The following is a 13,232-nucleotide window of genomic DNA, read 5'->3' as shown; positions in this document are numbered from 1 at the left end:
AAGGGTTTAGAGGAGAGACGAATATCCAGCTCATGCCCAGGTGCAACTCTTACTCGTATGGTCCTGCCTGTATCCTGGCCAGACATGGGCAGGAGCAGTGCCAGACTCCAGATCTGTTGAGAATTTGGGGCGAGGAGAGTGACCTAAGTGGAATCTGCTCAGTAAAAGATTGTTTCCTACCCAAGTGTGATATATCCCTAACGGTGCGGCAGCTGATGCCAGGCCTCCGGTACCATCCTTCGTGTGTGGAGCGGTGGTCTCACCTCATGGGTTTGAGCACCCTGCACAGCTCTGCGCATGGTCCAGCACCCAAGACAGATCCAGCCTGCTTGCTGGTGGGACAAGGGGTGAGTAAAATGAAGAAAGAGATCCCACACTGTTTCTGAACCATGGTGTATATAGATTTTTACTGAACAGGGCTCTGCAGAGGGAGGGCACAAAGCGTTGCTGTGATTGATCGTCATGGCACTGACCCCCGTCAGAGGAAGCCTCACATTTTCTTTGAGACCCACCTCCTTGCTGTGTCTCTCTTAGTTGCATCTTCTACTTGCAGGCAGCCTGCCTGTGCTGCTGAAGTCCGTGGGCCACCAGCCAGCTCCAGCGCCAGCCAGGATGGGCAGCATGGGAGAAGCGAGGCCTCAGCTTTCCATTGCCCTGGCCCCTTTCAGTCAACAGGGCTGAAAACATGAGGCACCGGTGACCTTCTCTGCTGGCTGCCCCACATAATCCTGAGGCAGCTGCCACAGCCTCTGAGAGGTGGTTCCTCTTCACGGCTTCATCCTGCCATCAGTGCGGCGTGGCTAGAGCACGCTGGCATTGCGCGAGGTCAGATGAGCTCCATCTTGAACTGGCTGAAGTTTGGCACGGTGGGCGAGGGCTCGGCCATACTGCTGAAGGGGACGCAGGGCTGGTTCGCTGGCACGGTGCCGTGGCTCACAGTGGAGCTGAGCTGCTGCAGCGTCATCAGCACCTCCTGCTGCAGCCGCTGCTGGTGCTCCTGCTGGCGCTCCAGGCGGCACTGCCTCTCCAGCACCACGTGCAGGGCCTGGCTCAGCTTCTGGATCTCTGTCTGTACAGCATCCAGCTTTTCAGCAATGGCATGGGAGCTGGGAGCAGGAGGAAGCACTGGTCCGCCCCAAGTAAGGTTTTGATTTCCAGGACTCGCAAGGTTCGGCAGGGCAGTCTGAGTGCTGGCGTCTTTGACCTGGAGTAGTGGGAGGCAGGAGAGAAGGGAAGGTGAAACATTATCGGCTGCTCCTTCAATGGTGATTAGCAAGAGAGGGATTTATTCTGCTACAAGGCATGCAAGAAAGCCATCACCTTGTTGCAGAACTCTAGACCTCACCATGCTCTGAGCTGCACTTCATCCCCACCCAGCCCCTGCTCCGCAGGAACACCACATTGCCCTGCATGCTGTCAGTACGTGCTTAGCTGTCTGGTGGTGGATGCTGCTGGGTGACAGCGAGGCCGCCCATGCTGAGGCCAGGCCTGTCTGCTCTCTGCAGGGACAGAAATAGCCTATCCTGGGCTTTTCTTTCCAGCCCCACCCTCCATTTCTTGTATTGCACCCCGAAGCAAAGGGCTGTTCTGCTCCCTGAGAGGGATCACTTGCTGGTTTTGAACCCAGGGGAGCCTTTCTCCTGGAAAGGGTGTTGAACAACCTGTGTCCTCTCAAGCAGCTGGCAAGGGCTCTTGACAAACACTTGAGTGGGCTGGAGAAGGCATTTCCTGTGTCTGAGCAGAGACACGGCCATGGATGAAGGCTTAGCCTGACTCATGGCTGTGTTTTGTACCCAGGATGCCATGGCGCGAAAGGCAGGTGCCAGCATCCTACCATCCTCTGCGGGGGCAACAGCACTGGCTGTCAGTGAAGTCTCCGGAGGTCAGAGGCTGCTCTGAAGGGGTAAACCTTGGGCGTTGGGGCAGTCGCCTGCTGGCAGCCTACCTGGGGCTGGTCCTGGGACTGTTGGGTCACTTACGTTTGCCACGTGGCTCACCACAGCTGCCAGCAGAGCTGGACTTGGCCACGGGGCTGGCCAGCCGGCTGCATGCTCACCATGGTGGGCAGGATGGCCGCAGGGATGTGGACCTGCTGGCACAAAGCGTGCACGGCCACAGCCTGGGGGTCTGTAGCTGGATGTGTCCCAGAGGGTGGCCATCCTGGCTGTGTCACCCCATCCTGGCCCGCTGCAGCCCATCTCCTGGTGCAGCACCAAGCCACTCAACTGCTGGTGTCCTTGTGGTGGCTTGGGGGACCTCCTGAGCTGGTACTGAAACCAAGCCTTAAAGAGGGGGTCTGTGAGCTGCGGGTTGGAGGCCAACACTGGCAGAAACTGGTGCCACCGCAGCCAGCATCGCCCAAGGGCAGCAGTGAGTGCTGGCTGCAGGCGGGTGGGCAGCACGCCCCATGGCCCCAGCAAACGGGGGGCTTCCCAGATGAGCTCGCCAAGTGCCAGGGTCAAGCATTGCTCGAGGGTGCAGCTAGCAGAGGTCGAGGGGGCATTTCAGGAGCCCTTCATCCCCAAAGACCTGCCCCATCTGCATGGGTTAGATGCAGCAGGGTGCTGTGTGGGGCCATCCCGGCGGGCAGCACCACACCAGCTCCCGGCCGGAGCAGACAGGCTCTCCCGTCCCGCCGTGATGCCTGGCATCCTACCTTTTTCTGCAGGAGGATAGCCCTGTCCACAATCTTCTTCTTCACCATCAGGGCTGGGTTCCTGGTGGGAGGTGCGCTCAGCCGCCCTCGGCTGGGCAGGGGCTGCGGGGGGGTGGCTGGACCCCCCGGAGGGGGGCAGCTCCCTGGAGTCGAGGGGGCACCTGTGGAGCCATCATCGCCTGCAAGGGACAGCGAGAGAAATGCCTCGAAAAGAGGCCCGTGGGGGCTCCCCCGCAGGGGACAGGGAGCCCTTTCCCCAGGCCAGTGCTGCTGGGGGGCCATGGTGGTGACGCCCCCGTGGGGAGCCGGGCCTTACCGTTCCCAGGGGGCAGTCCCATGGGCAGGGCCTCCCCGAGCTGCCCGCCATCCTTGCAGAGCGAGGCCACACTAATGATCTGGATGCCCTCCTTGGTGTCTTGGCCACCAGCGGGGCCCCCGCCGGGCATTGCAGGGGTCCAGGCACCCATCGGCTCAGGGGGCTCAGCCTCGCGCCCCTGCAGTGGGGGCCAAGGCTGGTCCCCGTCCCAGCCAGCTGCTGCCGACGCTGGCTCCACGCTCTTCCGCTTGAGGAAGAGGTACACGGCCTGCGGCGTCACCCGGATGTCGTCCAGCTCCAGCACCTTCTTGATCTTGCGGAAGCTCAGCCCGGCCCTGCGCAGCTCCACAATCCTCCTCTTGGCGTGGTCGTCCAGCCGGCCCATCGCTCCCGGCACCCCTCCTGTGCCCGGCACCTACATCCCCGGAGCGCAGCTGCTGCGGGGATGCTGGCAGCCCCCCAGGCAGCACTAAGCCCCACGACGGTGCTCAGGCTCCGCTAGTGCTCTGCCCCCAGGCTGCCAGCCCCAGCCATGGGGGCCATCCCCAGCTTCCAGCAGTGACCCCGTTCCCAGCCGGAGGGGAGGAAGGAGGCAGCTCTTCCCACTGGAGCAACTAGGGACAGCCCAAAACCTGTCCCTCACTCATGCGGAGCCCCCTCAGAGCAGGGGGTTCAGCCCCGTCCCTCAGTCCACCAAGAGCACAGAGGATGGTAACGGGCTCAGCTCTGCCCAATGTCCGAAACTGGGCATCGATCCTCACTGCCAACAGCACAGCGAGGAATCAGGAGCGGTCAGGATGCCGAGCAGCAGCTCAGTATCGCGGGGAGCATGGTGCCAGTCCTGGCAAGCGGCAGATCATCACATGAGGCTGGCAGGTCCCCACTTGAGCTTCACGTCTCCTTGGTGGCCTGGAAGGTTATGGCAAGCACAACTGGGGATGCCCACGTTGACAACTACTGCGTGGAAACTGTTGGTGCTGCAGAGCCTGCCCTTCGGGTCTGGAGATGACACTGTCCCATACCTTTGAGAGAGGCAAAAGCAACCATTTATATACCAGCTGTAAAGGTGGCACAACTATAAATATAATGACTCTACCTCCCACGCTTCCCCTTTCTCTCCCACAGCCTTGGCTGGTGGTCTCAGTCAGGGGACGGCGGCTCAGCATGTGGTCACGCCCGCTGTGCATGCATGGGTGTGTGCAGCGGGGACTGCGCTGCTGGTACGGCCCCTGCACGCGCGTCTCCTCCGGGTTGCACCCCGGAGCAAAGCAACGTGGTGGGACCAGCCCCCTCCCTTGGGGCAGGCATCACAGCGGGGCCAGGTCAGGACGGACAGCGCTTGGAGGTGTGTATATGTGTGTGTATATACACTTAGACCTACATGCGGATATACTTACATATGTGTATACATACACACGTATGCATGTATACAAATATGGTGGAGGGTTTTTCCTGTTCCTATCAGCTTCCTTCACCTGCAGGTGTTTCTTGGACACTCAGGGCTGCAACTGCTGCCTAAAGGACATACTTTTAGGTTTCGCCTCACCAAAATAAATAGCCTCCAAGAATTCCCATAAGACAGAAAAACACTTTTCAGATTAGCAACGTATGATAGAAGCTACTTCAAGTGGTCGCTGCCAAGCAGATGTGTATTTTCCAAACCCCACTTCCCCAGGCACATGTGGATCTTAAAAAGGACAATAATGTGTTTTGTTGGCCAAGGAGGCACAGAGACAATCGTGCCTCACCCACAGAAAGCCACAGGGAGAAATGGAGCCACTTAATTCGACACAGGAGTTGTGCCCCTCTGCATTTTACTTCTTCCATGGCAAAAAAGAGAGACATTAACTCCAGAGATGTAGAGCGTACTTTGATCCAGATCTGTTTACATCTAAAGGCCTCCCCACACTCTGCTATGTGCATTAGGGACCTTGTAGATAAGAGCCGGGGGACAGCGGATATAGGAAAACAGACATCCCTGGCTGCAGACACTGCAATTGCAGAGCAAGAGGAAAAGGTCAGAAATACCCAACCTTCTCCGTGCCACGGGGAGATGCTACAAGGACACCACCACCTTGAGCTTCCTGCGGCTGCAGGTACGGGAGCTCAGGCCCTGGCAAGAAGCTCTGCCTTCCTCCCAGAGTGTTTCAAGACACGGCCAGCGGACACCAGAGCACAAGGAAAGCAGTGTAGCTATCTGAACAGCCGGTGACAGAAACATAAAGTTTACATAAATGCCGGGAAAGCCAGTGCCCCACGCCTGCAGCCTTCATCCAGCCTCCGCACGGGAGGAGAGATGAGAGTGCCCTGGAGATGCGCTGACTCCACACAGCATCTCCCCCAGCTCCCTCTTCACTGAAGACGTGGCTCGTTTTGCACCATCCCCAGGTCCCAGCTCCTTCCTTCTTCGCCTGCTCATCCCCTCCGGACCTTCCCCAGCCCTCCGCAGAGCTCCTGCTGCCCTGCCTTCCCAGGCCTGGGGACAGCTTGCGGGACCATCCCTGCCTCACTAACCCCACGTCAGCTCGGCATTCCCAATGCAGGGTGCTCCCCGCAGCCCCCCGTTTGCTGGCAGGGCAGCAGGATGAGGGGGCTGGCCGGGATGGCTCCTCGCCACAGCGCCTGGCTCCACAGGATGGCTCCACACCAGCAGCACATGGCTGCAAGCAGCAGCTCCATGGAGATACCGGGGCTCAAGGCTAGTTTCATCCAGGCTCCTTATGCTTCAAGAACAGTACATGTCTCTGCAGCAGGGCTTTTTAAAAAATATGTATTTACTGATCAGAGATAGACCAAGACCAGGAAATCCATCTCAGAGAAGACACTGAAAAGCAGGCTGTGTGTCAGAGCCCATCCAGCTGGCGAGCAGGAGGCGAGCGCAGGCCGAAGGGCAGGGGGAATCCGGCTCAAACCCTGCTCACTTCCACCATGAGGGTGTGCAAAGCGCACAGCGGCTACTCTCTGCCCTGTCAGGTAGGAGAAGAGGGCTGCCAGCGAAAGCAACAGGTCGCCGCTCCAGGCAGTACAGTATTCCAGCAATTTCCTCCAGGATCACAACAGTCAGCCTCTCTGACAGCTCAGGTCTGGCTCCATCTCTAGTTACACCTTTATTGATCCAGGTCCTGCTGTGAACTTCCAGTTTTCCTGTACTAAACGTGCTCCCCATTTCCACAGCTGAATCCATCACCTCCTCCTCTTTCTCCCTCTCCGGAGGGGATTTTCCCAATGGAGCTGCAGCCCGTGTCATGCACACAGCTTATGCAACACAGCTGCTCAAGTTACACATTCACGGAGACGAGACCTTTACACTCACCTGGCCTACAAGATATTTGTTACTCTCCAATAATTTTTGCACAAGAGAAAAAAAAAAAAATCAATCCAATCAGAGGGAAAGATTCAGGGATTTTCCTAGACCCGTGATTTTGCATCAGGGATGGAGTTCCCTTCACTTCTCAGGGCCAGGCTCGGGGGGGGACGGGGTTCCTCTGAAGGTTTCTTACACCACCCAGGAGTGGTTAATTCAAGTGGTGGCTTTGCAGGGGGACAGGGAAAGGGAGTGCATCAGTGGGAGCAAATTCACAGCCCTGCAATCGTGTAAGCTTACTCTCTATCTTTACCCCTTTTCATTTCTGTGGATATCGGGAAAACAGAAAGGTCTCGTCTCCTCCAGAAAGTCCCTGGAACGATTTCATCTGGGCTGACTCAGCCTTTGCTATTTCTAAACTAGAGCAGCACCACAAAGTCTGCTTGGCTCGGAGGTTTCCATACAAAGCACAGGCGCTGTGAGCTGTGTGTGGGCGCTAGAAGTGCCCCGTTCCGAAATCACGGCTCGCCTCCACCTACCTGGCTATCGCACCGTGCACCAGCCACAGCTGCAAGGCATTCTGCAAGCCCTGATTCTGCAGTCATGCCTGTGTGGACACAACACCCTTCCCCTGCGAGCTGCGATAGCTTCGCTGTGATTCCTCATGGGTCTGCAAGTGTCCTTCCCCCACCCACCCGCCTTGTTTTGCAGTGGGATGCGTACTCGCAGGGTGAAGATGCAGTGACTGGAACACTCAGCTTACGGCTACCGCCGGAGAGGGCTCACGCGCAGCACCACGGGCTCCCAGTTTTGCCCTTCGGTGCGTTGGCTTTCGAGACCTTTCCCCGCCAGTGGGACATACACATTTGTGTGAGCAGCTGCATGTTTTGTTATACAGCCAGGCCTGCAAAAAGAATTTTGCTTTAGCCTGCCAATTTAGGCGTCTGTCCAAATTTCACATCAGCCACCCTTTCTTCAGCTGCTGCTGAACCCTTGCAATGCCTAAAGTCTTTAAGTACTTAGTTGTAGCTGGGAAAGCTCCTTTAACCAGGCATCACTGCTGGTAATGCTTCTATTCCTTAACTCTGCATGCAGCAATATCCACAGAACCACAGAGCAGAGCCTGGCGCAGCCTTCTCATCACCAGGATTATTTCCTTAGCTCCTTCGCTCTCTGGCCCAGGAAATATTATATACAAAATGGAACAGCCTCAAGAACGAAGGAGAAAGAAGGCCGCACTCATGCACACCCCAGAGTTCCCATTAGGGCAGAGTGGATTTAAGGTCTGAGAAGGAGGAAGAGCGTGAATCCAAGTTTCCTACAACGCAGGAGTTACCTAACCATTAGCCCCAGGGCAAGCAGCAGGCTTTTCCTCGGAGACCAACCCGAGGAAGAGGAGCTCCCCAGCCTCCGTCCTGCAGGTCCCCCGGGGTAAAGCTCCCCTGCTTGCCCGCGCACACATACACCCACCGGCTGCATTGCCGCCTGTTTCTCCCCCAGTCTTTCTGCAGTCCTGATTACCAGGGTTTAAATGCCAAATTCCCCCAAGATTTAAGCATCAGTTGTGTGACCACAGAGCTGACTTGTGTCTGGGAAGATTTACTTCTCCCTTCTGTCTCACAGCTGCAAGCCTGCTCTTGGACACAGGCAGTTTTTACCCTGGGGAGGTACAAGCAAAGCTTCTTCTGAAATTCATGCTGGGATGAAGCAGGGAAGAGTCAGATTCCCCCCAGAGTCCTCAACAGACAGCAGTGCCATGCCAAAATCATGCAACTGCTTTACCCTGGGGTTGCATTTTCCCAAGGGCTCTTTAAGTCTTCTGGGTTAGCTGCACGACAGCACGCCCACGGCCAGCCTGGCCCTCAGGGATGGAACAGCCTGGGAGAGATGCAGGCATTTATCTATGGATGGACTTAACCAGAGCAACAAGCTTCAACCTATCGTTTCAGAAGCAGCACAGCCACAAAGGTAGCAGATACCAAGGTGGAACAACAGGTCTCAGCAGTGAGACACACTGCTGATGCTGAGAATGGCTGTGACCGAGGAAGAGGGAAAAACTGCAACCCACGGAGGGCGGGAAGATGCAGCTCACCCTGTCTGGTCTCAGCAACTGAAAACAGCCGCTTCACGTTGTTAACAGCCCAATGCACATTGGACTCAAGAGCTTGCTGTGCTGCAGAGAGTGCAAAATACTCCTGCCCTAAGAAGGTCCGTGTAGGACCATGAAGGACAAAGTTAGATGTGGGTAGATCCCTTTCCTTTCGACTTGAACTGCCTTTGTACAGTGCGAGACCGGTGTACCAAGGCATGGGAAGGGACACAGTTTGACTAATTCATAACAGATGTGCAGGACATCCCAGGGTACATGAAAGCATGAAAATAAAGAAGGGGAAGGTGTTAGCAAAAGGGAATTGATCCTCATGGACCTTGTAAGGAACCACAAGCCCAATCTGCCAGACTTCCCTTCACCCTGGGCCTTGTGGCTGGTAGCAGCTCAACGAGGGCCTCTTGCCCACCCTTCTCTTTGCCTCCAATTTCCAGCCCTCCTTCTCAGATCCCCAGCGTGCCTTTGGGAAGCTGGAGCAGCTGCAAGCATCTGGCGAGGGACACTGATCCATCCTCATTGGTTTTACTGCTTTCCCACAGGGTTCTAAATAGCCACTGCAAAAGCTGGCAAGATGAGTCCTTTTTTACTCTGCAGCAGCTCAGAGGGGGAAAAAAATATTAAAAACATCCTCCAGAAGCACAAGGAGACAGTGCTGGTTTACACTTGATTCGGATATGGGAAAGAGCTGCTTGCAACCAAGAGAGCAAGAAGCATTTCAAGTAGAGCGAAGGCAAAGGTGCTGCGGAAGGGGCTCATCTGCTGGGGAACGCCCGATTCCTTCTCGCCCCGCAGAGAAATGTGCTTTGAACACAGCGAGCCATGCTGGCAAGGAAAGATGAGCTGGTATGGCAATGCTCCACCTGGTCTCTTGCCCTTGGGTCCTGTTTCGGAGCCTGCCGGGCGCAGCTTTGAATAGCTCTTAGCTCTTCACCTAGATAACAGTTTCCCGGCTGTACAAACTGGAAAGTCTTAGCTCCATGGAGACAGGTAATCAGAAAGAACTGGCAGCGTGGTTTAATGATACCTAGCTTGGAGGAAGATTAACAGCATTAGGTGTCCTGTGCTGAAATGTTGCCCAGGCAGGAAGATCTGTGCCAGGGAAGAACGGCCGTTTCTCCCAGGCGGCAGTTTTACCCAGTGTCACCGCTTTGCGGGATTTGTCAAGCCTCGTGGAAGCAATAACATTATCTAGCAACATCAGCTGCTGCCAGCCATATGGACTGCTTTATCCCACGTTACAAAGCCCTGATTTTCTTTGCAAAATTGGTGAAGGAGCAGCTCTGTCACAGGTTTTATTAAAAGGAGATGGGCCAGCTGAATTTAGATGGCTGTTACCCGAGCCGTGCTGGCTCCCCCTCTGAAGGGATAACCTCACAAGAAGCTTTTTAATCAACTTGTACTTCAGCCATCACAACAGCAGGGACGGAGGGGTTGTGTATCTGGCCCAGGATTTGGAAGCGAGCTATTTAGAGCCCAGGCCTAACTTTGCTCTGTCACCTTTGACAACTGACCGGTTCCTTTAGGCTCTGCTTTCAGAGCAGCTGGGGAGCTAGCCCCCTGCCTGGCCACACTTTAAAAATTAGATCTGCAAATGGAAAACACAAAACTGTAAGGTTCTACTTTAAGGTTTTCAGTACGTGCAAACTGAAGAAAGTTGGGTCCCTGCAAGATTTCTTTAATGAACAGTTTTGGGGCTGGCAGAACAAATTGTGAGTAGGATGATAAACATAGTTTGCTTTTGACCCAGACAATGCCGCTACAGCCTTGTGCTAACGGGGGAAGAGGGTATAAAGATAAGGTGACAGGATAAATAGGAGCATGTGTATGTAAGGAGTATTGGGATTGTTTAGGGGCACAGGGCAACAACAGTATAAACACAGTACTGGTTCCTCATGTTTGAGGGGAGGAAAGGAGGAGTTTCAGGAATACAGGAAAATCCACCCTGATGGTCAAAGGGTCCCAAACCACACAGCACAAAGCAGTGACACTGTATAAAATCACGCGGATGGATAGCTTTGTACAAAAAGGCTTTGCATGGCATCGGCTCTCCTACAGCTCAAAAACCATAGGTCAACGTCAACACCGTATCGCGCGGTCTGACAAATTCAGCAGGGTTGTGATGCTGTGCCTGTACCTGGTAAAGGTCAGATTTGTATTAAGAAATGATCTAGAGGATCCAACCTGATATTAAGGACTGTGGAACGACAGCTTGAAGGAACCAGAGGCTTTCACAGACCACCTGGAAAGGCCTGGGGGAGAGGAACAGGCTGGATTTCACACCCAGGCTCAGAAATCCATCTCCGCCCTGGGGCTGAGCAAACTCATCAAGCTGAGCTTAAGTATTCAGACAAGACCAGTAAATGCCAAGTATCTCACAGCCCTGCCTTTATCTGCACAGCCAACATTAGCCTCTCTTTAAAGTGTTTTGCAGCTTTAAGTCTCTACTTTCCAAAGATGCAGCCCTTCCAGCAGAGAAAGTTGCAAAGGCTAAACTACAAGCATACCTTTAATTTCTAGTGTCTGTCACATGCCTGAAGAGGAAACAAATAAATCACCGCAAAGTGTAACGTGGTATTTGTTCCTTGTGGTGAAACCAGGACGTCTGAGGAAGGTTATGCCTGGGCAGGCATATTCCTACAGCATCAGGGCATGCTTTGTAAGTGTTGCAGGAAAACAAGTGCATCGTGGCACAGTTTTCAGGCTAAGAGCCCCAAAATACAAATGTGTGCGTAGGCACATGCAGGTGCAGACAGTCCTGAAGGCTTAAGCTTGCCCATGGCCTAGATGCACTGCAAGAATCAGCCTCAGACCTCAAGAGAGGGCAGGCCAGACCTCCAGACACTACTGCTGTTACCGAAAATAGCAACCAAGAAAATCCTCCAAACCAAACGATAGCTTAGAAAGCTGACGTTGGTTTATTGCAGCGCTGGGTGCATGGCGGATCTCTCCTCCTAGCACCCACCCCGAAGAGGACTCCCACGATACATTTATACACAAAAACTGCCAAGTTCGTACATTTCCAAGCTGATTCTCGGGACAGTGATTAGTGAGTAATTTGCACGGTGAGATTATGGACAAGTGTCTAAAGCCTCACCTGTCCGAAACTGGTTTTGGGCAGACATGTAGCTACTCCTTGGACCTGTAACCATTCCTCCCTCCTCATCTCCTTGTGTCAGTTCGTCCTTATCACACCCTGCGCTCAGCCTGTCAGGCTTTACAGCCCAGGAGACACTACCACGGAGACCTCTGGCATGCAGATTCCTTTATCCTACAAAGCTTACACCAAAGGAGCCTGTTCTTTGGGCAGACTCGCTTATCTTACAAACTTTATACAAAAGGACAAAAGGGCCCGATCTTTTACTAAATCGCTTAAGTCCTTGGTATCACTACTGAAGACTTCATTCACCTAGAAGTGTTTCAGCTAAACTGCTAAATTCACCTCCTTCTGCAGATTAGAGAGGAATCCCCCAAATCTCCTTTTTCTGCTGTTCCGAGTCTATCTATATAGCTACTTGACAGTGCGGTCATTGGAAACTCGGGCTAATCTCAACTCTCTGCAGACATAACCAAGGCTGTTACTACACATTAGGATGAAGTTTCCAAGCCCTTAGCAGCCAAATCCCCCATACTGCAATTCCTCTAACGAAGGCACGCGGGCAGATCTAACCCCACTCTAATACAGGTGCAGAAGGAGCGACAGACGGAGCAGGGACAGGCGCTTTCGGCCTCGGTGGCACTTACAGACGCCAATTAGACCTAAAGCCACCACAAGCGGAGCAGCTCACCTGCAGAGACGGCAGTAAATAGCACTGTTCGCATCCACAGCCTGGAGGTGCAGGAATGAAGGGACAGAAAAACACAGAGGCAAAATGCAAAAGCAGCACCCATGGGGCTCCATGCTTTCCTCTCCTGCTCAAATACGGCGTCTCGGCTGGAGCAGCTTTGCGACTCCTGCCTTAAACCCAGCACCAGCCGCCTATCGACACACGGGCCATTTCTAAAGAGCGTCCGCACCTCTGCTGGGAAACTGCCGGGCGGGCTTTGAGCTGGAGCGGCTGGAGGACAGCATTTCGGGCACGCCGCTCCCCGCCCCGACTGAGTCCCGGCGCAGCACCAGGCCCCCGCACCCCGCTCCGGCGCCTCCCGGGGCTGCGCGCCCAGCAGCAGCGGCCCCCGCGCCCCCACACCGCCCCGCTGAGCGCCGGGGCGGCAGCACCGGCCAGCAAGGGCCAGCACCGGCCAGCAAGGGCCAGCACCGGCCTCCCGCACCCCCTCACACTGCCACCGCCAGAAGTTTCTCTCCGTCCTTCCCCATCCCGCTCCCACACCCAAACCAGCTCCATGCACCCAGGCACAGCACCCACGTACAGGGACTAGAGGCGACTGTCGCGATCCTCCCAGGCGACGGCACCAACTTGCTGCCGCGGCTGCATCCGCCGGTGGCCATGGCCAGCCAGGGTCCCAGCACAGCCCAGCTCTGCAGCAGCCAACTTTTTGGGAGGCTGCTGTTTGAAAAGCTCCTGCCCTCTTTGTTTGGTTGGGGCAGCGCCAGCAAAGGCTGCCGGGAAGGTCACCCAGGAGGAGACATGGGCTGGAGGGAGGAGCCCTCCTCTTAACTCTTTCGGGGCGGCCTCGCTCCGGGGCCCCGAGGAGCCGCAGCACCTTTGCAGTCTCAGGGCGCAGACCTGCTGTGCATCCCGTCCCGGACCACCGCTCAGGCGCGGCCAGTGGCCCTGTGGCAGAGGATGAAGAGACCCCGCAGGAGGCAGCGGTGCCTGCCCTAGAGGTCCCATCCAGACCTGCAAGCACCGGCTCCTTGCGCGGGACTGCAGCGGTGATGGTGGGCTGC

At 55.4% G+C, this 13,232-nt stretch overlaps 1 protein-coding gene across 1 annotated transcript; it reads right to left on the bottom strand.

The window, feature by feature from the left end:
* Positions 1-395: 395 nt before the first annotated feature.
* LOC309590554 (uncharacterized protein) lies at positions 396-12,897 on the bottom strand. Its single transcript, XM_082311845.1, has 5 exons — positions 12,752-12,897; positions 3,857-3,994; positions 2,973-3,387; positions 2,657-2,835; positions 396-1,204 (listed from the first exon to the last, which is right to left on the bottom strand). The coding sequence occupies exons 3-5, from the start codon at positions 3,355-3,357 to the stop codon at positions 827-829; spliced, it is 942 nt and encodes a 313-aa protein (XP_082167971.1). The 5' UTR covers positions 3,358-3,387; positions 3,857-3,994; positions 12,752-12,897; the 3' UTR covers positions 396-826.
* Positions 12,898-13,232: the final 335 nt, after the last annotated feature.

Source organism: Platalea leucorodia (genome assembly GCF_965183815.1).
Source record: "Platalea leucorodia genome assembly, chromosome: 5".
NCBI lineage: Eukaryota > Metazoa > Chordata > Aves > Pelecaniformes > Threskiornithidae > Platalea > Platalea leucorodia.
This window is presented reverse-complemented; position numbering and strand designations above follow the sequence as displayed.

Coding starts and splice junctions, on each gene's coding strand:
- LOC309590554 (XM_082311845.1), bottom strand. CDS start 3,357: ATGGGCCGGCTGGACGACCACGCCAAGAGGAGGATTGTGGAGCTGCGC. Junction 2,836..2,972: donor GGGACTGCCCCCTGGGAACG/GTAAGGCCCGGC, acceptor TGTCCCTTGCAG/GCGATGATGGCTCCACAGGT. Junction 1,205..2,656: donor CTATCCTCCTGCAGAAAAAG/GTAGGATGCCAG, acceptor CCACTACTCCAG/GTCAAAGACGCCAGCACTCA.